This window comes from Enhydra lutris, unplaced genomic scaffold (assembly GCF_002288905.1).
Source record: "Enhydra lutris kenyoni isolate GAN:26980312 unplaced genomic scaffold, ASM228890v2 scaffoldscaffold82, whole genome shotgun sequence".
Lineage (NCBI taxonomy): Eukaryota > Metazoa > Chordata > Mammalia > Carnivora > Mustelidae > Enhydra > Enhydra lutris.
In genome coordinates, this window is record NW_019154166.1 from 92530 (window position 1) to 117610 (window position 25081).

The 25081-nt window shown below is 56.7% G+C and overlaps 3 protein-coding genes across 5 annotated transcripts in view; 1 reads left to right on the forward strand and 2 right to left on the reverse strand.

Annotated features, from left to right (window-relative positions):
- Window positions 1-8882, reverse strand: part of LOC111161221 (zinc finger ZZ-type and EF-hand domain containing 1) — a 98393-nt gene extending 89511 nt beyond the window's left edge. For all 3 annotated transcript variants that reach the window (XM_022524811.1, XM_022524810.1, XM_022524809.1), the window contains exon 1: window positions 8495-8882. In XM_022524811.1, the coding sequence (XP_022380519.1) occupies window positions 8495-8848 (354 nt within the window). In that variant the 5' untranslated portion in view covers window positions 8849-8882. The remainder of the gene's footprint in view (window positions 1-8494) is intronic.
- A 300-nt stretch (window positions 8883-9182) lies between these two features.
- On the forward strand, window positions 9183-21391 carry LOC111161209 (neuferricin). The gene is made up of 4 exons (XM_022524788.1): window positions 9183-9661; window positions 13977-14117; window positions 16558-16744; window positions 18096-21391. Exons 1-4 carry the CDS (start codon window positions 9409-9411, stop codon window positions 18310-18312), a joined length of 798 nt encoding a protein of 265 aa, XP_022380496.1. The 5' UTR covers window positions 9183-9408; the 3' UTR covers window positions 18313-21391.
- LOC111161208 (ankyrin repeat and FYVE domain containing 1) overlaps window positions 21327-25081 on the reverse strand; it is a 75444-nt gene continuing 71689 nt past the window's right edge. Inside the window, exon 25 of the mRNA XM_022524787.1 lies at window positions 21327-24843. Within this exon, the coding sequence (XP_022380495.1) occupies window positions 24711-24843 (133 nt within the window). The 3' untranslated portion in view covers window positions 21327-24710. The remainder of the gene's footprint in view (window positions 24844-25081) is intronic.

Here is a 25081-nt window from a genome sequence, read left to right on the forward strand (position 1 = left end):
GTGGCTCAGGTGGTTAAGCGTCTGCCTTTGGCACAGGTCCCAATCCCAGCGGTCCTGGGATCAAGCCCCATGTTGCCCAACGTCACCCCAAGTCCGGCTCTCTGCTCCGTGGGGAGCCTGCTTCTTCCTCTGACCCTCCCCCTCTCCTCTGTTTGTGCTCTATCTCACTATCTCTGTCACTCAAATAAATAAATAAAATCTTTTTTAAAAAAACAAAGAAAGAAATACATTTTGGGGGCATGGTTCAGTCAGTTAAGTATTTGCCTTCCGCTCAGGTCCTGATCCCAGGGTCCTGGGATCCCGCCCCAGGGAGGAGCCCACTCCTCCCTCTCCCTCTGCCACACCCCTGGCTCTTGTGTGTGCCCCCTCTCTCTGTCAAAAATAAAATAAAACAAAATAAAAAGAAATATATTTCGTGCCATGCCCCAGGGCCTATCATGCTAACATGCCTCATGAAACAATGTAAAACTTTCTCTTACTAGATACAATGTACCCTGACATCTTCTATTGCATTCTATTCTGTTTCATGTTTAATATGCAAGTTAGCCCTCACTAAAGAGAGTCCCAAGTTTGCATCTCTGCAGCCTGGGGCGGAGGAGGGGGGGTGGTGCTCAAACCCGACTAAATATGGTAGGTCTGGCCCTAACTGTGCAAAGGGAAGCAAGTCGACTTCCTGTTCTCTGGAAACAGAGCACGGCCGCCCATCTCCACGGAGCTGACACCACCTCCACGCAGACAGCAACCTTCTGTGCTGCATCTCCGTCCTCCTCTCCGGCCTCAGGCCTCCGCCAACATGCCCACTTGCGTGCCTCGCCACCCATGCCATAACCACTGAGGCATCGGCCAAGGGCAGGCCCTCGGCCGCGGCATGCAAGAGAAGCAGCATAACACCGGACGACGCTAAGACCATTCCAGCTTAATGTCCTTAACCACGAGTGGGATCAAGACCACGGTACGCACGAGAACATACCAACCCCCTCACAGACCAGAACGGGACACAAAGCAGCAGAACGCACGCATTGGGCTTCCTACAAAGGCTGCACCCTGGTTCAACCTGGGAGAAACAAGCTGTGTGAGAGGTCTGGATCGGGTCGCAGCTCTACCACTTGCTGGCCCAGAGTTTCGCCTCTCCACTTAAGGCCTCAGTTTACCCATCTGTGAGACCGCGCTGCATGGTGTCCAAGCACTGGAAGGGCTGTCAGGAGACAGAGTGAACACTCCTGGCTTAGAGCTAGAACAGAGAACACCACCACCCAGGGCAGGAGGGGCGTGCCAGGCGCTGTTCTAGGGCTTCCACGTGGACGAGTTCCTTGACTCCTCGTGCTAACTGTATAAGGTGACGACTAGCACCATGCTCACCCTTCCCGGGGGATGGCTGGGGCGCAGAGCGGCTGCGCGACTAATCACACAGCCTGCAGATGGTAGAACCCGGATTTTCCCGTGCGCGGTCTGACCCCAGAGCCCAAGTCTGAAACTCAGGGTAAAGAGGAGCAGTGGGACAGGCAGTCTTACAAAACAGAGAGCTCACTGCTACGGTGAGCGCAGCTGTCCAGGGTATTACAGAAGGGACTCCTTTCCCGGGCAACGGGAGGGGAGAGGCTGCATGCAATGCTTACTAAGGTCCTTCCCGACTCAGACGGTAGACTAGAGCCCAAAGGGGCAGCACTCCCAAAGTCGGCCACACTCTTTCACCCCAATTTGTCTGCACTGCGAGAGCACACGTGAGCAGGCTGGGGGGAGGAGGGGCAGAGGGAGGAGGAGAAGAGAGAGAATCCCAAGCAGGCTCCACACTGAGCACAGAGCCCCAAACAGGGCTCGATCTCATGACCCTGTGGGAATCACGACCTGAACCAAAAGCAAGAGTCAGATGCTCAAACGATGGAGCCCCCCAGGCGCCCCTATGTTACACCTTTCCACTGTATCCCCTCCTTCCTCTGCCTGGCAAATTCTTCTAGCCTCTCAGGCTCTGGTTTGGTGAAGTCTTTCCCAAACTCCATGCTACTGTTAAAGGCTCCTCTGTGGTCCCTGAAAGTGAAATGGGCTTAGGGTGAAGCAAAGGGCTACAGGGGTAAAGGGAGGCAAGGACAAAATTCCTGTGTGCAGGAGAAACTGCGAATGGGCTCAGCCGGCTAAAATGCTCCAGGAGCTGAGAGTGGAAAGTTACACAGACCTAAAGCTTAGCATCGCGTTTGATTCTAAAAGCAATGGGGAGCCACTGAAGTTTCTACAGTAAGACAGCGCGTGATGAAGCAGTGTGTTGGAAATCAGGGAAAGGTAAAACAAGGCTGTGGCCTTTCCTCTATAGCTCTTCTTCCCCACAAGAAGCCAATACCATCATCCCCGATGCAGCGAAGTACACAGGGTCAAAATAACCCCCAACTCACCCAGCGTCCTTCTCTCCCCCACCGCCTCATCGCCATCCACGGCCATCGCTTGCTGGGCCAGAGCAGAGCAGGCAGCTGGGCGGGGGGCCTCCCAGCCAAAGGGCAGGACGAGACCAGGCGGTGTGCTCTATGTGCCAAGAGATGTGTATAGAACAGGCAACGAGGGCCCAAACCCAGTTATTCAGAATCACGGCACGGGAAAGGTTTGGTTCTGACCAGGTGATGGTGCCAAGGCAGGGAATCTTGAAGAAATGAGAGAAACAAGGTCCACACACAGGACAAGGCAGGTGTCCCATTGGCTTGGGCACAGGGCTCGAACAGGGAAACAGAGGCAGAGCAGGTCAGACAGGGAGACAGGCCAGCCCGGGGTCCTAGGCCCTTCTGAGGAATATGTATTTGTCTCTCAGGCAGTGGGGAGTCTCTGCAGGCCCTGAGCTGTGGGGAAGCAATGTCTGCGCCTGCTTCATCCTTACTGCACAGACAGGAGTCTCTCACGCTCTGTCTTCAAAGGGTGGAGAATTACATCCGCATAATTGTATTTGCATAGTTCTTGGGCTCAGAGCCATTCTAAACCAGAGGATTAAAACCTTTGACACAATAATGACAAATGGTATTTTCCCTCTAAATTTCCTCTGAACCAAACACTAAGACCTTTTTCTAGTTTTCCTAAAACTCTATTTAACTGTTCCCTCAAACATCAAAAAATCCCCTACTCCTCCATGGTTACAGACTGGATATGGGGCACAAGGCCAGAGAATGAGGACGAGACCGTCTCCAGGCTGCTCACCCAACCTGCGGGCCCTGCAGTGGAGCGCTGGCCTGGCCCTGGCCCGGAGACACAGCCGCGCAGAGGCAAGAGGGCAAGGGACAGCGACGGTCCTGCCCTCGCACTGCATAGCCCAGTGGGTTTCACAGACGAAGCACCAGAGCCAGTACGGCAAATTAATAAAAGAAGACCTAGTTCTCTCAAATTCCCATCTGAAAGCCATCTGCCATCATCCCGTGTTCAGCACCTTTTCCTGCCCAAGACTCTACACGTCTCTGGAGGCATAGCGTACTGAGAGTACAAACACGGAATCTCTAATCTCTGCTGCCAGACAGGGATTTAATTTTAACTCTATTCCTCAACTGCATAAAGATCAAGTAGATTCTGCTCCCTACGACCAAACCAGAGTCCTTCCCCATGGACCACACCCAGCACAGGAGAAAGTATGTCCCACTATAAAATGATAAAGCTTCAGACTTTGATCTACAGTACAAGTCCAGCAACTTCTTTAAGGTACCACCTCAAGGAACTAAGTCATGGGAACATGAAGGCAAGATGCCCGGGGGGACACGGATGGCAACACAGATCTGGAGCCCAAGAACCAGGATATGAAACTTGGAAACACTTAGCGTTATAGTAATACTGTATACCGCCGGTGACCTGCTCCATCGTGCTGGGTGTCATAAAATGAAAGGAGGGAAAAACACACATCATCGTTTTAGTTGCTACTATGGAGACGTTTTACTATCATCTCCCTTATACCCTTAAACTTAAAGTATCACAACACGTCATCACAAGCTTATGTTAAAATTAACTAAGACACAGAAACATCCGCTTACTCCCATCCAAGGGCACACTTGTTTTAGAGCACGGAATCACAACCATGGCTAATGCCTATCTTCTTGGACATTTCCCTGTATAATTACTCCATGCTTACAGATAGGACAACCACTGCGAGTTATTCCAAATGGCTTTTTAAACTCTGGCTTAGCCTTCACGTGGAGACAGACCTGCTCTCTTCAGCTAACAAGTGCTAACCAGCAGCAAGGGCAGGTCACCAGACTTTAGTACTAGGCCATACCCCTAACCGTCCTCCACACCAGATCTACTAAAGGGGAACAGGCTTCAAGAAAAATACACAATGCTTTTTCTCAAACTGGAATTATTCTTGCAAGGTCTCCCTTAGCATGCAGAGGAAAATTAAAGAATTGAGACCAAAAAAAAAAAAAAAAAGTGAGACTAAGTAAAAAGAATCCCAGAGAACCAGGTCCCTAGAGGAGGAAGGCCTGGAGTCAGAGGACTCCACTAGAGTGTTGGCACCAGAACTCACTTTCCCATCCTACTTGAGTCCCTGAACCCTACAGGGCCTTCAGTCTCATCCTCACTGTGGGGCTGGGGTCACCCAACAGCCTTGCACAGCTGGCCCGAATCACTAGACACCAAGTCTCCGCACACACTGTAGAGAGTGACGGGAGACAGCCCTGCAGGTGTGAAGGAAACTCCCAGCATGTATTTCGTGAGTTCAGTGTATGGGTACTTAAGACCCTATGACACAGCTCTAGGTGGCCCCAGGGATTTTTACAGAAGGAAAATACGACCTTGCAACATTTCCCAAGTCACCAGGTCTTACTGCTGGGCTTCTGAGTCCTTAAGGTTTGTTTCTGCCACACGTGTGACTACGATGACTCTGTGTTTCACAGCGGGGAAGGGACAACCACTCGGGTTTTTCTTCCCACCTATCTCTTTAGTCACGGTGGCTGCACAACCTCGGATTTAACGATGTTCAACAGTCCACAGACTAGCTCTAAGGGACTCAGGTTCTCACGGAGCACACACACACACTTCACAGTGGGAGGAACCGATGGGCTACTTTCTCACGGAACCCCAGAGAACAGATGACTGTATCTCAAGCAGTGTTCTCTCGGACTCCCAGTCTGCGACACCTCCACATTGCTGCCCATGGACACATTAAGCTCAGCATAGCCAAACCAAACTCATCTGGTCTCTCCAGATCTTCCCTGCCTAAAAAAGTTTCTATTCTCAATAAACAGCCCTATCACCTTTCCAGTAATGTTGGAGCCATCCTGAATTCCTTTCCCCTTCTAATTCTCTACTCACACATAAGTCTCAAGGACCGCTTATTTTACTTCCTAAATCACTCTCAAAATTGTTGGTGCCAGGGCGCCTGGGTGGCTCAATGGGTTAAGGCCTCTACCTCCGGCTCAGGTCATGATCCCGGGGTCCTGGGATCGAGCCTTGCATCAGGCTCTCTGCTAGGTGCGGAGCCTGCCTCCCCCTCTCTCTCTGCCTGCCTCTCTGCCTACTTGCGATCTGTCAAATTAAAAAATAAAATCTTAAAAAAAATTGTTGGTGCCATTTTAGCTGCCACCACCCCAGCCCAAGCCCACCCAGTCTCTTACCTGAACTATCATAATAGCTTCCTAACTGACCTGCTTGGACCCCGCTAACCCCTCTCCAACCAGCTCCCTGAAAGGCAGCCACAGCACCATGGATCTGGCTTAAAGCTCCAGTTTGCAAACTCCTAGATGACAGAGGCTGCAAAGGCCTCCCCAGGACCTGACTCCTGCCCACTCCTCCAGCTTCGCTCTCTTCCTTTGCGTTCCGGGGTCTAGCCACGTGTGTCACACCACTAATGGGAACCAGGTATCTGTTCTCCTCTTTCTCAGTAATCACGTCCTCGTTCTTCAGCTAAATCCATGGCCATGAAATAAAAGTCATTCCCTGCCTCCCTTGCAGCTCAGTGGGGCCCTGTGGCTGGGCTTGAGCCAACAGGAGGTGAGCTCTGCCCTTAAGAAAGGCAGTATGGCCCTCTCCTCCCATTTCCTTCTCCTGAGGCTGTAATGCACAAAGCGACAGCTGAAGGAATCACTCTGGTCACTCTGTGGAAGGCGCCTGTGGAGGAGGACAGCACAAGAAGGATGGAGCCAGGTCCCCAGGGGAATGACTGAAAGGGCCACGTCAAACCTGGACTGCCCACCTGGACTTTTTCATAAGAAGCTGGTTTACTATTTCTTCTGAAGATTTTATTGATTTACCTGACAGAGAGAGAGCATAGGCAGGTGGAGAGGCAGGCACATTGAGAGGGAGAAGGACACTGGGATCATGACCCGAGCTGAAGGCAGTCGCTTAACCAACTGAGCCCCCCAGGCGCCCAGAAGCTGGTTTACTATTTTTTTAAATTTTATTTATTTATTTGACAGAGAGAAATAGTGAGAGAGGGAACACAAGCAGGAGGAATGGGAGAGAGAGAAGGAGGCTCCTCCGCTGAGCAGGATCCTGGGATCACAACCCGAGCTGAAGGCAGGCACCCCAAGCTTGTTTACCATTTAAACCACTGATGCACTGACCTTTCTGTCCCTTGCAGCAGTTTTGTCTAAGCCTAATACATCACACCTTTCTTCCAGATTCTCCACTCTCTGGACTTGGACGTGTGCATGGGATTTTCTCTCCCCGCTAACCCTCTGCTCCTCCCGTGTTATCTATCACCCTTCGGATCTGAGCTGAAATGCGACTTTCCAGGTAAGTCTCCCTTGACTTCCTAGATGAGGTTAAATACTCTTGGTATAATTTTCCTTACACCTTCCTTTGGCTGATACTCACTACGTCTATAACTGCTGGGTTCGCGTGAGTCCCCTTCAGTACAACACACCGTTTAAGAGCAAGACTCTGCTTTGTCCACTGTCATCCAAGTGCCTGGTACTCAGTGTGTGCCCAACAAATATTTGCTCAATGAACAATATCATAGCCCCTGCATGATTTCTGGACCACACCTTAAGGACTTCTTGGCCTTGGGCGCCTGGGTGGCTCAGTGGGTTAAGTGTCTGACTCTGGCTCAGATCATGATCTCAGGGTCCCAGGATTGAGCCCTGCATAGGTCTCCCTGCTCAGAGGGGAGTCTGCTTCTCCCTCTGCTTGTGCTCTCTCACTCTCCCTCTCTCTCTAAGTGAATAAATAAAACACTGTTAAAACGGACTCTTGGCCTTACATTATGGGACTCCTGTCAACTCTGCTTTATTTCTGTCAGACATTTCCAATGTAAATACTGTTTCCCTCCATTGCCTTCTGGACAATTCTGAAATGTGCCAACTCCTTCAACAGATCTACACAGCTCTTCCCAGCACAACTTCATTTTCTCTCAATACATGTAGAGCTAGAGACGAAAGTATTACACGGACTCTTGGAATTAAGAAAAAATACATATGGAGACCCTTCGCTAACGAGTATGACCCCATTTTCAAGAACTGGGATGTCTTACCGGTATCTTTTTAAAGAAAATATAAGAAACATACAAACCCTATTACCTAAATTCTGACTATATGCAGGAAAATGTTCTTAAAATATTTTAAAAGCCTCTGTTTGTAAAGCGCACATCACTTTCTAATGGCATTACAAGCACCTGTCATTCACCCATCACGGATGCTGAAGATTCTACATGGCTTACTCACTTCCACAAATTAAGCATCTATTTGCTATAACACTGTGGAGTTAAAGAAATGGGTTTCCAAGAAGGAGGCGACAGGACCTAAGACAAAGAAGCAAACAAACCAAGAGAGCTGAGTGCTAGGGCTCCGGCTGCCAACGAGTCAGTGGGAGACCCTGGAGCAGTTCTCTTTTTACTGTAAAATGAAGGGTACAAATAATTCCTAACATCCCTTCTGAGAAAAGAGTATTTTGTTTCCATATCAATTTGCTGCTCATGATGCAACAGAGATTATGTTGGTGACTATGCCCAAAACTCGGTCATCACAAGTCCTGGCGGGAAGCGAGACACCTGCCCGTCAGCTTCAGGTTACATGGAGGTTTCCATGAGTCTAAAACACGGCTCCTGGACTACCCAAAAACAAGTGTGTACTTTGGAAATGGGAGTTTTGGGGTAGTGAGAATGGGTTTCAGAAGGCGAGCTCTCCAGGCCCTGTCGTCCTGCTCCCACGCTCGCTGGGCGCCCACGCAGGATTCAGGGGGCGCTCTGGAAAATCCCCCGGCCAGTACAACACAGTGGCTTCCACCTCCACTCCCTCGATCCCTAGGCCTCCGTCCCGGAGCCCGGTAAGGAAGATCCCGCGGGCCGCTGGGCCGCGTCGGGCAGCAGCACAAACGTCGGCACTGCAACGACCTGCGAAGACTCCTGGGCTTGTCGAGTTCCCCAAACCAAGGACGGCCCCGTCTAGGCTTTCTGCACCCCCAGGAGAGCGTAGAGACTCGCAGCCGTGTCCCGCGGAGTAGAGGACGCGAGCGCCGCAAGCTCCGGCCCTCAGAGCCCGCGGGTCCCGCCCGGCCCGTCGAGAGCCACCGCCCCGCCCCGCCGTCGCCGGCCGGTCCTCACCTCCTCGAACTGCTCGCCCGAGCAGCCGGCGCCGCGAGCCTCCAGCAGCTCCCGGAACTGCTCCAGGGTGACGGACTCCTCGCCGCGGCCCAGCCGCTCCTCCAGCCAGCGCAGCAGCGCGCCGTGGTGCCTGGACACCAGAGACTCGCAGGGCGGCGCGGGCCGCAGCGCCGCCGCCGCCTCTCGCAGTCGGGCCGGTTCCAGCAGCGCCGCGGCGGGAGGCAGCGCCGGAGCCGCGGGGCCCGAGCCGGCGACCGTGCCCGAGTCGGCCGCCCAGCTCTGGTGCGGGCCCCAGCCCTCGCCCCCGGCGGCAGCCGCTTCGTCTTCACTGCTGTGACTTGGAGCGTTCCCCATGGAGTCTCCGTGTCGGGCGTCCGGCTGTGCCGCCGCCGCCGCCTCCCCGCCTCGACCTGTCAACCTCCGGCGGCACCCGGCGGGCGGGGACGGGGAGGGGACGACGGCGGCGGCGACTTCCGGTTTCCTCTCCGTCAAGCGAGGACTGCCGTCGCAAAGGCGCCGTCAGGCGGACTCAGGCAGACGCCGTAAGACAGCGAGGTAGGAGGGCTGCGACGGCGGGTGGGACTCCGAGTTCCCAGAGGGCCAGTCGGTCCTAACGTCTACGTCATCCGGCCGCCTCCTGTGCCGCCATCTTTGTTGGGGGCGGGAACAGGCGTGGCTGGGCCTTCGCCGGTCGCAGAGTCCGTGTCTCTCCACGTTCACTCCCTACGCTGAAAAATAGCGAAGCCAGGGAGTGGAGCCGGAGAGTGGTCTTTCTTCCAAGCCGGTGTCCCTTCAGTCCCCCCTTGTCCCCTGGGGGGCGCGAGGTCGTCGCGCCGGGGACGTCGGCCGGGGACGTCACGCCTGCGTCGCTGCCGTCTTGGCCGTGGCTGGCGCGGAGGCCGCCTGCCGTGCGAATGCTGCGGCGCGGCGGGCGTGGGCTCTTGCTGGGCCTGGCCGCGGCGGTTGCGGCGGCGGCGGCGGCGGCCCGGTGGCTGGGCTGGTGGAGCGGCCGCGCGGGCCTTCGCCTCTTCGTCCCCGAGGAGCTGGCCCGCTACCGCGGCGGCCCCGGGGACCCGGGCCTCTACCTGGCGTTGCTGGGCCGCGTCTACGACGTGTCCTCCGGCCGGAGGCACTACGAGCCTGGGGCCCACTATAGCGGTTTCGCAGGTACCAGCGGGCCGGCCCTCGGGCTGACGGGGCCCCCGCTCCGCGGCTCGGGCCCTCCGGCGTCTCTCGCGAGCCCGGCGCGCCCCGCCCTGCCTTTCCCGAGCGCCCTCCGCGACGTCGGCTGGAGAGACGGGCCTCCCGCCTGCAGCTGGGGCCGCCCCGCGGTGCTCGGGCGCCGCCGGGAAGGACGCCGCGTCCCCGCCCTCCGAGGCCCGCTCCCGACCCCAGTCGTCTCTCGAGGATGTGTCTGTCCCAAGTCACCTTCCTTTAGCGTTCCCCAGGTCTCCCCAAAAACGGTGCCCTGGGTGGGACTCGTCCTTGCTCTAGGACGGACGCTCTCGTGTCCGCTGGAGATGCTGGGGCCGGAGCCAGAGATGGACTGGTTGGCCTTGCAGGCGCTCAGATCCGGGAAGCTGCGCGCGTGGCAGGCCCGGGGCGCTGGTCGGTGGAAGGTCTCCTGTCCGTGTCCTGTGGCCCCGGGCGTCGGAGCTGATTCGCTGACAGGCTCTGGACTGGGACCACCAGCCGGGGTGGGGTTTGAAAAGGAACAGACAGGTGTGGCGGCTGGTGTTGGGATGCTGCCTCTGTCCCCTAAATACGAGGCACGCCCCAGCTCCAGGGAGAACTTGGACAGAGAAGGAATTCAGGTCAGCCCACGTTGCCAAACTCCTCAAGCGGCCCAGCAAGGAAGGAACTGACCCGATCTCACTGATCTAGCGGGGAGCTGGGCCTGGGGTCAGGCTCGCTCCCCTGCAGGCTGACGGCGGTCTGTGGGGCCACCACACAACCCTGTCAGGGCCAGTTGCAGCTGCGTGGCAGGGTGCACAAGCGGGAGTGGGAGCCCTTTCATTCCCGGGGTTGCTGCTCTTCGCGCCACACTCTAGTGTCTGCCGAGTTTGCCCGTCGTTCACTCCGCATCCACGCCCTGACCCCGCCACCGCCCGCCTTGGGCCAGGCGCTGAGTGTCCGGAAGACCATGCTCCCACCACCCGCACAGCCCAGCAGGGAGGCAGAGAGGTGCATTCCAGCCTCCAGTGTCGGTGTCATTGTTACGGTGTAATTCACACAACGTAAAACCCACCCTTTTAAAGCATGTAATTCCGTACGTCTCCCGTGTATTCCGAAGGTTGTGCAAACATCAACCCCATCTAATTCCACGAGTTTCTGTCACCCCTGAAAGAAACCCTGTATCCGTCACCAGACACTGCCCGGTCCCTCTGACCCCTGCCCCGACCCCCAGCCCCTGGCAAGCACTGCCTGCTTCCCTCTGACGTGATGATCTGCCTGTTGGGAGAGTCACATGCGTGTCTGGCTTCCTGCGCTAAGCGGCGTTTGCAAAGTTCATTCCGGCTGTATCGTCACCAGTCAGTCCTGCGCTCCGCTTTGTGGCCAGGTCATGTTCCGTTGGATGCATATGCCACGTTTTGTATATTTCATCACCATTTGCTGAACATCTGGGTTATTTCCATTTTTCGCCTGCTATGAAAACACTGCTGTGAACATCTGTGTGCACATTCCTGTTTGGACGCGTGTTTGCAGTTCTCATGTAGCAACTCTTGTGTTTCGCTTTTTGAGACGCTGCCGAATTACTTCCTCAAGTGGCTGTACTCCCACCATCAGTGTAGTAGAGTTCCAGTTTCTCCACATTCTTGCCAAACTGGCCGTCTTTTCGATTATATCGTTTAATGGGTTTGCTGCGGTGGTAGCCCATTGTGGTTTCTACTATTGCAGTTCCCTAATAACTGTGACCTGGAGCATCTTTTGATGTGCTTGTGTGTCGTCCGTGAAGAGATTCTGTTCACGGACTACATTTGTGTGTCGTCCGTGAAGAGATGTCTGTTCAAATCCTTTTCCGCTTTTTTTTTTTTTTTTAAAGATTTTATTTATTTATTTGTCAGAAAGAGAGAGAGAGAAAGCACACAAGCAGGCAGAGAGGCAGGCAGAGGCGGAGAGAGAGAGGCAGGCTCCCTGCTGAGCAAGGAGCCCGATACGGGACTCCATCCCAGGACCCTAGGATCATGACCTTAGCCGAAGGCAGCGGCTTAACCCACTGAGCCACCCAGGCGTCCCCCTTTTCCGCTTTTTAATTGGGTTGTCTTTTTATCATTGAGCTGTGAGAGTTCTTTATATACTCTGGATACTGACCTTGACCAGATCCCTGGTTTGTGAATATTTTCTCCCCTGCCGTAGGTTATCTTTTCACTTTCTTTATAGTGTGCTTTAATGCACAAAATTTAAAAATTTTGGTCGAGTTTATTTTTTTTCTTTGTTAGCTTGTGTTTTTGGTGTCCTAGCTAAGAAACCATCACCTAACCGAAGGGCACAAACATTTACACCTGTGTTTTCTTCCAAGGGTTTTACAGGTTGAGCTCATACATTCATGTCATTGATCTGTTTGGAGTTAATTTTATATATGTTGTGAGGTGCGGGTCTGTTTTCATTCTCTGCATGTCACTATCCAGTTCTCCAAGCACCATTGGTTGGAAACACTATTCTTTCCCCGTTTGAATTATTGAAAGTAATTAGTGAGAATGGACGTACTGAAAACTGTCAGTGCATGGATTTCATTCAGCCGGTGCTCACTGACAATTACTAAAGAGGAGGTACCGCCAGACACCGGGGAATCAGTCCTGCGTCGGTGTGTTCTCTGCCATGATAAAACTTGCAGACCAGTAGAAAAGGCCGACAGTGGATAGTTATTACATCAACAGTTGATGAAGTATTTTTGTGTGACAGGTGTTAGGAGGAAGAAATACTTGAGTTACTGGAGGCCCTAACGTAAGAGTAGAGGGAGAGGAAGAGGAGCACAGCGTGTGGTTAATATTATCACTGACCCATTTTTCCAGCTGTCAGGGAATATCTTTTTTATTAGCTATGTAAATCTGAGTAAGCACTAAGTAAAAGATTTTCCTAACTGTAAAAAATACATATTTTTAATGAAAATACAGATTTTAGATAAATTTTTTTTCCAACCCAAAAGAATTGGCTGGCATTTCTGCTGTAATCACTCAGATCACAGTACCTTGGCAGGACCTCACTATAAGCCCTGTGCCGCCACTAGCCGCACATGCGTCTGTCCGGTGCTTGCTGAGTCACAAAGCCAGTATTAGCTCTTGGCTATTGGCCGTAAATGGCTGTCATCATTCTTGGCCCTAGACGCCATCATTTTAAGAGTTCTCCTTGCTGCGTAGTGTTCAAGGGCCCCATTTCTGTAGGACATACTGAGATGCTCAGACATTTTGAAATGGGGACAATTTGGAACTTCTGAATGGACTCAGCGCTCCATTCTATCAAGTGACCTTGGGTTTAAGCTCAGTAGGGAAGCTCAAGGCACGCCAGATGGCACATCGACATTTTTCAGGTGACACTCTGTCCCCCTTGACTTGTGGCAAGGCAAGGCTGCCGGCCAGTGCCATAGGGCCCTGAGTAGCCCGCTGAGGGATCTGGACATCATTCCAGCGCCAGAAGAAGAAGGCACTGAGGATTTTTCAGCAAGAGAATGACATCAGTTCACATTTAAAATACCAGTCTCCATGTTGTATGGAAAGAGCGTACGGGGAGACGCTAGGGTTTACTGTAGTAGTTTGGATGAGGGACAGTGGCAGGCTGGGCCTGCTTCGTGGCAGATGCGGAAAGGCAGACTGATGCGGCTACTTAGGAAATTGAAGGACTCGGGGACTGCTGGGACTTGAGGGCTAAAGGAGGTGTCCCTGTTGCAGACTGCATTTCTGGACTGAGTATCTGGTTGATAGTTCCTGAGCTATGAAATTCTAGAAGACATGCAGGTTTCCTGGGGCTGGGGTGCTGATTAGTGGAGGGTGGACATTTTGAACTTGGGATGTTTGTGGAACATCTAGGTGATGCTTACTAGATGATGGGATGTACCACTCTGGAGCTCAGAAGTCTGAGCCAAAGATACCAACCTGGCGACCGCTGGCCTAGAGGTGGTTTTGGAACCACAGGAGATTGTCGGGGGCGGGGGGTGGTGTGCAGTTAGAGCAGAGGAGGTGGGCAAGAACCGAGCCCGAAAGCTGGTGGAAGACAAGCCCATGAGGGAGGGGGAGAGGCCAGGAGCGTCGTGTCATGGAAGTGGGCACGATCAGCTGTGCCAAGCACTGCTGAGCAGACACGACGCCAGGGGTAAGCGCCACAGCGTGTTGCAGATCCAGGAGCATCTGCGCCAGCAAGGGGGGGGGTAGCTGTTTTTGGAGATCAGGAATACGGGATCCCCCATGTTTCTCAGAAGATGGGCTCTTGAGTTGGTACGGTGCCTGTGACCAACAGGGTCATCTGTTTGGAAACCTGTCCCCTGCAGGCCGAGACGCGTCCAGGGCGTTTGTGACTGGGGACTACTCCGAAGCGGGCCTGGTGGATGACGTAGCTGACTTGTCGTTTTCGGAGGTGCTGGTCCTTCAAAATTGGCTTTCATTCTACGAGAAGAATTACAAATTTGTTGGTAGGTAATCCCACGGGTCATTTCCATAGATTCCATTCAGTTGTCTCACAGTTTTTTTTGTTTTGTTTTGTTTTTTAAGGATTGTATTTATTTGACAGAGAGACACAGTCAGAGAGGGAACACAAGTAGGGGAGTAGGAGAGGAGGAAGCAGGCTTCCCGTGGAGCAGGGAGCCTGATACGGGCTCGATCCCAGGACCCTGGGATCATGACCTGAGATGAAGGAAGATGTTCAACGAATGACTGAGCCACCCAGGTGCCCCGTTCTGCAGTTTTTAAAAAGACTTAGAGTTCTTTGGAGATTGGACCAAGGTTTAAAATCCACACAATACCCATGGCATTTTCCCCTTAAACTCTGGTTGTTAGTGTGGCCATGAGTCTACACTAGGCAGTGTCTAGGACACTTGTTTCCCTCCCTCGTGATCTTGGGAGAAGATGGCCCGGCCGTTTGCCTTGGCCTCTTTGGCCTCTGGCCAGGGGTTGCCTGCAGCATCTCAGACAACCAGCTCCGGGAGCCTGGCTGGGCCCCAGGCATCGGGCTTCCGCCGCACCCAGTCAGGAAGGCTTGAAGCCTACATTTGTGGGCAGTTTTGACAAACACAGTTTTATTTAGCCCTGTCAGGAGCCCAGCCTTAAGTCTGCGTCCATCCCGAAGGAGCTGCCTCCCAAACATTCGTTGAGCCAGTTGTGCCCAGCACTACGTGGGTCACCAGCAAGGAGCAAGCAAGGACAGGGTCACGTTCAAAACAGACACCTCACAGTGTCCTAAAGACATAAAGACATGTTAGAGTCTAAACACTAGAGTGCTTTGTCAACACTGAAAATCGGGCTGTTGGGCCCTCTTCCCTCTCTGGAGCCCAGGTGGTCGCAGCTGACTTCTTGGGGAACGTCAGTGCCCTCACCAGCCCCGCGGTCTCAGTGGGACATGTTCTTCCTCTGCCCCTAATGCCTCTGACAGCTGCTGTGTCTTGACCACCTGGGCTCCATTTCTGAGAACCTTGGCCTTCACACAGCTACTCTGCTCCCTCCACATCCAGCTGCCCGGAACTTGCATGGTCCTCTGTGTGTCCAGTCCCCCAGCACACACACTCGGTTGGCTCCTGTCCTCCCGGCCTGCATATCCCCTTCTGTGTTTCCAGCCGGCTGTCCCAGGTCATTCATGTAGCCACAGCCACGTGTGCACTGGAGGGACTGGGCACTTTGGGGACCTCCAGGAGGCTGGTTTCTCCCTTTTCCCCGGGAGGTTGCTTGCAGTACTGCCAGGTTAGTAAGGAAAGGGCCTCCTAACACAGAGAGTAAGAGTAGAGCCCTGAGAGTGGGCACAGGTGGCCCGACCAGGTGTGTCATCCTGGAGTTTGGGGAGCTCTGCCGTGGTTGGCCAGGGTTAGCGTGCATGCAGGCAGGCGGTCAGGGGAGGGCTCCGGACCAGGGCTGGCGTGTACTTGAATGCCTGCCGTGGATGAGTGATGGGGACCGGACCCGGGAGGAGCTGAGTGCGGGTCCTACAGCTGTTGGCTCGTTCTGCAGGAGGCGGGTGGGGGCAGGATCGCTCGGGCCTGGAAGAGCCCCGTCAGGGGAGGGAGCTTACTACCTGCACACACGACGGTGAGGACGGAGGGCGACTCGGCAGCCGGGGCCCAGCCTCAGGCACATGGGAGGCAGATGAGTCTCTGTGTTCTGGATACAGTGTTGGCTGGGAGCCCTCGCCAGTGGTGACCCCGTTCTCAGGACACGGCTTCTCCAGCTCTTTCTCTGTTGCCTCTAGGACTCCTGCCTCTCTGTGGGTCTCATGGCTAAAACCTAGCACGACGGTTTTGTCGCCAGGCACACAGAGATCCTCCGGGGGAGAGGTTTCCGCAAGACCGATTCGGGCTACAGGCTGCGGCTAGCGCCCTGATCCCCCCGTGTGGCCTAACAAGCACGGAACACGAGTGCTCTGCACTGGGCTGTTTTGAATGCTGGGGCCTTGCTGGGGATGGGGGATAGACTCGTGAACAAGTAAACCAGCCACACAATTCCAGATAGGGCTGTGTGTAAGTAAAACGGACTGAGTAGTGTTGTGGGGGTGCCTTGTGGCCCCTTTAGAGCCGACCCCAGAGAGGCCTGTCGGAGTGGACGGTGGGTGAGCAGAGCCCTGGACGCAAGGAGCCCGTCCCTTGTGTGTTGATGCAACACGTCCCGCGTGCCTCCAGCACCGTGGAGCACCGAGGAAGGAGTCACGTGCGGCTCTGCCCCCGGGAAAGCGCCATCTGCACATGGGAAGGGTCGGCGGCCCCCATGTAGGGGAGCCCGCGCCTGGAGGCCCATCTCTGCGGGGTCTTGTCAGACATCGAGAGTTCTCAGTCCGGAGCCCGAAACCCTGGGAGCTTGGGCTTCACTGTGGGGGCGAGGTGCTGTGTCCGTCGCTCCTCGACCCTGAGCTTGGCTCTTCCGTCCTTGCAGGAAGGGTGACAGGAAGGTTCTACGGAGAGGACGGCCTCCCCACCCCCGCACTGAGCCGCGTGGAGGCCATGATCTCCCAAGGCGCAGAGGCGGGCCGACGGGCGCTGGAGGAGAAGCAGATATTCCCACCGTGCAATGCTGAGTGGAGCTCCAGGAGGGGCGGCCGGCTCTGGTGCTCCCCGGAGAGGTACGCAGGCACCTGTGTGACTCATCCTGTCCAGCTCGGTGACGCTGTAGCCCGGCTGCCCACCCAGGCGGGCTCTTCCAGAGCACAGGTGCTCTGGGGAGCGGGTCTCAACAGTGCCTTGGTGTCTGAGGCTTCTGGGGTCCCTGACAACCAGGGGAGGTTGCGGGGGGACCCAGGTGTGTGTGTGTGGTTTGCTTGAACTGCCCAGAAACCCGGCCTGGGGATGAGAAGGTCCAAGTAGAAAGGCTCACTTTGGCCTGGAGACCCACCTAAGGCCTCTGTCGCTCCTGGTCCACACAAATCAGGGCTGCCTTTGGCACATGGGGACAAGGAGGCGGGGCTGGCCATGGCTTGATGCCCCGAGCCCTGTTCTGGAAACATGGCAACTGCCGAGTGTCTCCGAGAAGCCCTTTCCCACAGAGATCGGCGAGCGGAGCCCAGTCAGGGCAAATGCCCCAGGGATTAGTCCAGGCTTGGGGAGCTGAAGGAGAAACCAGTGTTTTCTGCCCAAATCCTCAGGCCCTCAGGCCCCTTAACTCCCCATAAGACGGACCCCGGCCCCCTGGCCCACACAGCAAGCTTGAAGGGCCTTGAGTGCGAGCCCAGCTCTCCCCCAGAAGGGCCGGGAAGCGCCTCCCTGAGGTGTAAGCTGTGCACATCCATGCGGAGCCCCCCTTGCCCTCCTGGAGGCGGATCCCTTGTGCGACAAGAGCCAACAGCCGGAGCTGCCGTCTCTCCCCAGGCCAGGCCTGTATCTGTCCCGCTTCCTCCACCGTGGCGCAGGGAGCAGGCCCGAAGGGTCGGGAGGAAAGCTGCTCTCCAGTTCTGAAGAGACAGGGCCTGCTCTCCACACAGAGGGGCTCAAGGAAGCTGGCCTGCCCACCGGAGGGCCTGTCTGTCAGGCTCGGTGGCCCCCTCCGGCGTCACTGCTGTCCCTGCCCCAGTGAGCCCACCCTGTCCCTCTGCCTTAGCCCCGTCTGTCGTTTTACCTCCCTGCAGAAGCGACAAAGGAGGCCTGAGTTCAGACAGGGAATGGGTGTGGAGGGAGGGGGAGGGAGGGAGGGTGAGAGGCACTAGGGTGCCGCTCACAGGCCAGCGGGGGCGAGCATTCCCCGGGGGTTAGCAGTGTGGGGCCTGGGAAGGTGCAGGGCAGGGCCCGGGAGCGCCAGGACAGGGTGGTGGACTCTGCCCACGGCAGGGGACACTGGAGGAAGTCAGGAGAGCCGGAAGGTCAGGGGACGCACGCCGCAGACCCCCGCCTTGGGAAAACGCCAGGTGGCCTCCCCTGCTCTCTACCCCCAGAGACTCAGGAGTTCCTGCTGCTAAGCCGTCATCTCTGTTCTGTCCTCAGCGGAGGCGTGAGCAGAGACTGGGTCGGGGTCCCCCGGAAGCTGTACAAGCCAGGAGCCAAGGAGCCCCACTGTGTGTGCGTGAGAACGACCGGACCCCCCAGCGGCCAGGCACCTGGCCTCCCCGCGCACACAAACCGTGGGGACTTGGACCATCCCGGCCTGGGCGAGTACACGGGCTGCCCACCCCTGGCCAGCAGCTGCTCCTTCCCGCCGTGAGCCAGTGCCCCGGATGGCGGGGAGCCACAGAGAACCCTGCCTGGGTCTGGACGCTGACGCTTCCGTGGCTGAGGCCAGAGTGTGCCAACCTGCCTGGTCCCCGGTCAGCCTGCTTATGACCCACTCACCGTCCTTCAGAGCCCTCGGACAGGCGCGCGCCCAGATCTGAGCCACTAAACTATCGGGCATGCTGGGCCCCCCTGCCAGTCAGGGCCCTGGGGGCACCAGCCAAGGAGGGACAGCATCACTCCCCTACACCTCAGAGACGGGCAGCCGCATCCAGAGAAGCCCCGGGTCCCCCAGGCTTATCCGAGCCCGGACCTTACCTCCACCCTGAGCCGGGCCACGTCTAGTTGGAGACGTGGGCGAAACGGGGCGGGCTGATCCCAGAGGGGGCTGGCTGATCCCAGAGGGGGCGGCAGATCCAGACGCCCCTGAGCGACAGTCTGAAGCGAGGATGATCTTTCTCATCAACGTTCAGAATTAGGTGGGGGAAGCCTGCTTTTTGACGAGAAGTGGCTTCAGCGCCGCGCTGCCACTCCCCTCCAGGGCCAGCCATCACCCCTGTGCCGACCGACCGACTGGAGGAGCTTCTTCCTGGGGACCTGCCTGCGCCCCCACCCCCTCCTTCCTTGCCGCTCTCCCCCCACCCCCCATGCACCAAACCCTTGCTTCCCTCCCAAAGGAAACGCTCCTCCGACTCTGATGCGCCTCTGGCCACCACTGAAACCATAAGCTCGGGCGTGTGCTTGCGGCCCACGCCCCTTGGCCCCCGCCCGCTGTGTGGCAGGCTGGATTCTGCCCTCCTCACCCCTCGGCCATACTGGTCCCGGACTGGCCATGCTTGAGGACCTCCGAGAAACCCTCCCTTGGCTCTTGCCTGATCCTTTTTCTCCCCCAGACGCCCTCTGGGCCAATGAGCGCACCCCCGGGTCTTCTCACTCCGACTTCAGCTGCGTCAGGTTGGCAGCTCTCTGGAGCACTCCCAGGCACCCTGACCCTACGTTTCTAGAATTTGGTCACCTGGTGAGGTCTCCGTGGCCATATACCCCTTGTCACACCATGTGACGACCCCAGCAACCTCCCCAGCTCCCAGCTGTCCTTTCTTGCCTGGATGCGGCGAGCGTCCATGTCCTGCCTCCCACACCACCCTCTGTGCTGCTGTGAGCAGTCACCCTGGACGGCCAGGGCGTTCCCCCCCACACACACACCTTCAGTGACCTCCCACCACCTGTGCACCCTGGCCTGCCAGCTGGGTTTTGTGTCTGTGGCAGCCTTGTTCTGAGATGACATCCTGAGTTTCCCATCGGCCACTCTCCCTGCACAGGGACTGAGGGCTCCCCAGCCTGGTGTCCTGTACCCCTGGTACCCAGCCCGGGGTAAGTGCACAGATGGGCAGCACCGAGCAGTGGAGCGGGGCCTCGTGTTCCAGGTTCTTGCCCCAACTCAGTGCTGTGTGTGTCCTTCCATACTGCTCCGTCCCTGCAGGCACCTGGGTGCTGGGGGGTGGGGGGGCAGGGGAGGATCACCTCATGGAGGATACAGTGGGCAGCGGGAGCCCTGCTAGAGCCCCAGAGGCCATCCTCGGGGTGGGAACAAGGGCCAGTGTGGGGGCTGGCCCAGAGAAGTGCAGACTCTCCCAAAACAAACTGGCAATGGAAATGAGCCGAATGAGACACCTGCCCCCCCATCCCGGCCTAGTGCAGCCATGGAGGGCCCCAGGCACCCCACTGCCCCAGCTGCAGGCGGCTCACTTCCTCTTCGCCACCACACGGACTTGACCTTGAAGTGCTCCTCATGTGGGGTGGCGGGCTCGGGCTTGCTTGGATGAAGCTCGGGCTTCCTGGGGTGGCAGCTTTCTTCCAGAGGCAGCCTCCGGGGGCAGAGCTCGGCAGAGGAGGCCCCCAGGGCAGTTCTAGCTGGGAAGATGGCTTGTGAGGGAGATAATCCTGGGCGGGGGCTTCATCTGTTCTCCTTCAACCTGTCTGCTGGCCCTCGGAGGGCCCAGAGCAGGCGCACAGCAGAGCTGAGCTGAGCGGTTCCCCCGCGTCTGCGTCCCGCCCTCTGGGGCAGGGTTGCCCCCCCAGAGGGAGCCATTCCGGACCACTGCCCACCCCTGACTTGTTTAGCTCTGGGACCTGGAAGGCCCCACACACAGGCTGGACCCTGTCTGTCCCGAAATCCGTGGTGCCGCTCAGACCAAGATGAAGCAAACCCTCCGCCCCCGTCAGCTCCCAGTGGAGGGGACCTTGTGTCCTTGCATCAGAGGCGGGCACGTCACCCATTTCTGATGACCTCCCTCGGGGGGGCTGTGAGCCGGGAAGGACTGGTCACCGCTCCCACTCCACGGATGCAGGCACTAAGGCCCCGAGGCCCGGGAACTTGCCAGTACTGTCGGTGCGTCAGGAACAGCAGAGCGGAGAGCCAGCGCCCTCCCCTCGCTGGGCAGTGCAGGGTCTGTGCCGGCCCCGTTCTCGGGGTTCTCATGGGTTCACACACCTTCCGACTAGCCTTCCCCTCCAGGGCGGCTGTGAGGGTTACGCGGGCTTGTCCCCTGGAGGCACTTAACCGTGCCTGTCAGCCGTGAGAGAAGCCAGCAGAGAACGAGCTCCGTCTCCGTCTCCACGGCGGGTCTGAACCCCGGGGGGACAGGCTGGAAGACGGAAGACCAGCACACGCGAGGGCCCGGGGCGTGGCAAGAGTCGCAGGATTTGTTCAGGGGCTCTGTGAGCCCCTCAGCTCTGGTCCTCGAGTCCCCGAACTTCCCCTAGTCTTCTTGGAATCCGCCCGCTAGACCAGGGCGAGCAGAACGCTGCCTGGGGCCGGGACCGAGGGAGGGGTCGGAGAGGAAGCGTGGCTGCCTGGGCTGATGTCGGCCCCGGGCACGTCCAGGTGGCTGGTCGCTCACGCCTAGTACAGGTACTTTGGGACTGCGGCCATCAACGTGCTTCCAAAAAGTGCTGGAAATTCCAACTTTCCTAGAGGGTGAGCTATTCAAGAAGTGGGTTCACATGTCAGGAGTTAAAAATCCGTTTTTAATGCTTATTGGTATTTCTGCATTAAAAAGTGACTACAAATGTCTTGCTGAAGTTTCCACTTTAAATGCACAATTTTACCTCATCTTATTGTAAGGAATGGTTACAGAAAATGCAAATATCAGTATTTAAAAAATACATTCCATGACGCAGACTCCAAGAGACCACCACTGATTGGCGCCTTCCAGGTCCCACCCCAAGGCCGCCGTCCTGCACGGAGCACCGCCCTGCGTGGCAGGAAGCCCAAGGGATCCTCCCAAACGCGCACCTCCTGCCCCTGCCCCGAGACCACCCTTTCCCCGCCGTGCACAGCTGTCATGGCAACAGCCAGCCAGATGCCTCTGCCACAAGAGGACCAGCTACGAAGCCCAGCGGGTGCCAAGCCAGGTCTCCCTGCTACAAAGCCTGTGTGCCGAGTGCAACAGGTCAGCGCGGGGTTTGTGCGACCAAAGGGAGCGCGCAGGCAGCGATCTTCCGGAGAACGTCTTTAAGGCTGTGTGACGACTTTGGGGGCTGCTTCGGTGTTCAGTTTGCATCTGGTCAAGCACTGGCTCCTTGCGATTACTGCATTAAATGACGATGACATGTGGCTTCCCAGCCCCTGCCCCCGCGGAGGGGCCCGTCATGAGGGGAGCAGTCCCGGTCCCGGAAGACCTTCAGTTCCCGTGAGGACCGCGTCCCACTGCCCTGCGTGGTACCACCGTCGTCTGGGGGCCCCGTGCACCCCTTGGGTCTAATACTCACGCAGCCCCTCCTGAGGCGCGCCCCCCACTTTGCGCCTAAGGACCAGGCCGGCGCGGTCCCAGGCGGCAGGCCAGGCGGGGGCGCGTGCAGAGAGGTGGCCGACCTGCTGGGCCGCTGGCCTCCACGCAGGCACGGCCACAGGGACTTGGGGCTGAGGTAGAGGGCCAGCGGGCACAGGGACCCCACTGCTGGAGCGTGTGGCGGGGAGACACCGCGCAGGCCGCAGACCCCGGACGCAGCACTCGTTCTGCCCCGTCGTCTGCCCAGACCACCAGAACCGGAAAGTCCCAAGTGTAGGCACTTAAGTTGGGTGGCCAGTTCCCGCGCTGGGAGTTGCAGCCAGTTAGGTGAGGCCGCGGGCACGCACGCGGGCCGAGGCGGAGGTCGCCATGCAGTGGGCCTGGCGCCGGGCAGGAGGCCGGCCGAGCTGAGGCGGCGCAACATGCAGATGCGCACGCCGGACCTCGGGGCAACCAGCAGCTCTCTCAAGGACTGCAAGTGAGATGCTGCCGCTAGCAGCTGGGCTACAGGCCGAAGTGACACGGGGACGGCCCCGCAGTCGTGCAGCATGGCCAGTGCCAGCAAGGGCTGGGACGCGAGAGCCCCACAGGCAGCCGCCACAGAACCCGCCTCGTGCAGCCCAGCAAGAACCCCGTGGTCCTGCCGCATGTTCAAGGACACAGCGAAGCCATGCAGAACTCCCAAAACGCTTGCCCACTCTGGGGCCACCCGGCACCTCTGCCATCCCCGGACCGGAACAAAGAGGAGCTGGCCTCGGCGTATTTTAGACAGGACTTGAGGACTTAAGTGCAACAAGAGGCAAGACGGCTACTAAAACTGGTAACGGCAGGGCAGGAGCGGGACGTCAGCCCGATCCCTGATGGGCTTCCCAGCCTCCGCTCTCCACCCTGAATGTGGAAAGAGCAAGCATAAAAGTACCAACTGCCTCGATTCACATCTGAAGCATAATTATCTTACTTTCCAGCTAAAGAACCGGTCTACCTCACGAAGCCCTACTTCCTCATGGTCCTGCTCAGCTGACCACGGGCCTCACATGGTCAAGTGTCTGCCAAGACTAGTTGTTCCTCTGCAGAAGTTCTACAGGAAACGTGTCACACACTTTAGAGGACCAGGGGACTCTTCTGATTCTTTTAAACATTGTGCACAAGCTCATATTAACATAGAAAGCATATATGTCTCATAAATGACAGAAATATTAAAAAGTAGCACTCTGGCTTATCAGCTTGTTTTACACACACATTTAGGCAACAGACTGTATAAATCTACAGCAACAGAGACAACAGACCACCGTCCAAAAAACAAACCAAGAAAAGCAGGCTGTTGCCAAGATATTTAGTCCCTTTACACATACACCCACACTTCATTAGCGCAAAAACAATGTAGTGGTTGCTCACGGTCTGAAAAGTCGGCGTTACGATCGACGCTGCTAAGCTCTGAGAGTAACTCACGGGCACACGTGTTCATCTCAGAGTTTCTTTCTGTAAAGCAGTGGTAGAAGTTTCTCTAAATGTGCATTTTTTAAAAACTGGCTAAACCTTCAAAAGGAGCTTTTCAGCGCCACAGGGTTAGCAACACGCACTAGCAGCAACGAAGGCCCCCAAAGCTCAGGGGCCTCGTTCCACGGATAAGCCAGCGTGTTCCAAACCTGCTCGCACCCGCTAGGCAAGCCTCCATGAACCGTGGGCCCCTGTGCCTGCCAGCCGGAGGCCACACAATCCCCCTTAACACCCCACCACTGGGCCCGGGTGACCCGCAGGTTCCCGGGGATGCCCGGCAGTCCTGTGCGCGCTGTGGCCCTATCAGGGCCAATCGTCAGAGTCACTAGCGCGTGCGTGTGCAAGGTGGCCTCTGAGTACAGGTGTGGACGTCGAACCCCCCGGAGCGCAGCTCTACATGTCATGCAACACATAGTGTGCCTCCACCAGCATGCCCTGATGGCAGAGCGAGGCCTCCACGCACGGCATGCGGCCAGACGAGAGAACCAGATGCTGCGCTCCTGAACCCAGGTAAAGCTTTCGGTTGTTAAGGCCACGATTTTTCAGCTCTCATCTCTGAACCCTGTTTATAAAGATTTCACCTTTTTTAAAGGGGGAACTCACTAAAAATATCAGCTCACGTTTAAAAAACAAGCCTTGGGGCAAGAGGATCCTATAATCTTTGAGGAAACACTGTGCTGCCACTTACCCAGAGCGAAGGCAGCGCTCATGGGGCCGCCAGCCACCCCCCCGCGGGGTCCCGCCCGCCCGGCCGCCAGCGCAGGAAGACCACGGGATTGCTCCACACGGACACTAAACTACTGGGAGGGGAGGGGTTTTCCAAGTGTCCCTGTATGTTGCAAGCAGAATGGGGTCCAACTCTTGTCACAGGTGCCGCTGAGACGACACGGCTTGGTCCACCAAGTCATCCAGTGACCTTGATCACAGTCGGACACACGGACAACCCAATGGAATCCTTGTAATGGGGTCAATCCCCCCTGGGTCCTTCATTGTTCAGTCTGTTCCGCAGGAAGACGGGACGGCCAGCTCCTGCTCTGGGTGGGTCAGGCTCTTGAGCAGAGCAGCTGCCGGCGAGGCGACCGGGATGTGGCCTGGGGGATCCCTAAGAGACCCCCCCCAGAGTCAGTACATCAAAGCAAATGTTGCAAACCCTCACGGGCTTGTTCAGATCAAACTTTATAATAGGAATCTCCTTGGTTGAGCATTTATGGCACAGAAGGCGTCCGCAGTGGCGGCTGTGGAAGCAAAGCAAGGGGGCGTGAGGGGGCCTCCAGCGGCCACGGCAGTACCACCAGCCCCACACACACGTTACAGCGCCTGCGAGGAAGGCTCGTCAAAGACCAAGAGCCAAAAAAAAAAATCCAAAAAACAAGAGCCGCTCGGCACAGCCCAACACCGGGCTCGTCCTCATGGGCCCAGCCCCTCGGCTTTCAACGCAGCCAAGCCCCCCGCCCTCCTGCACGCACCGGCCAC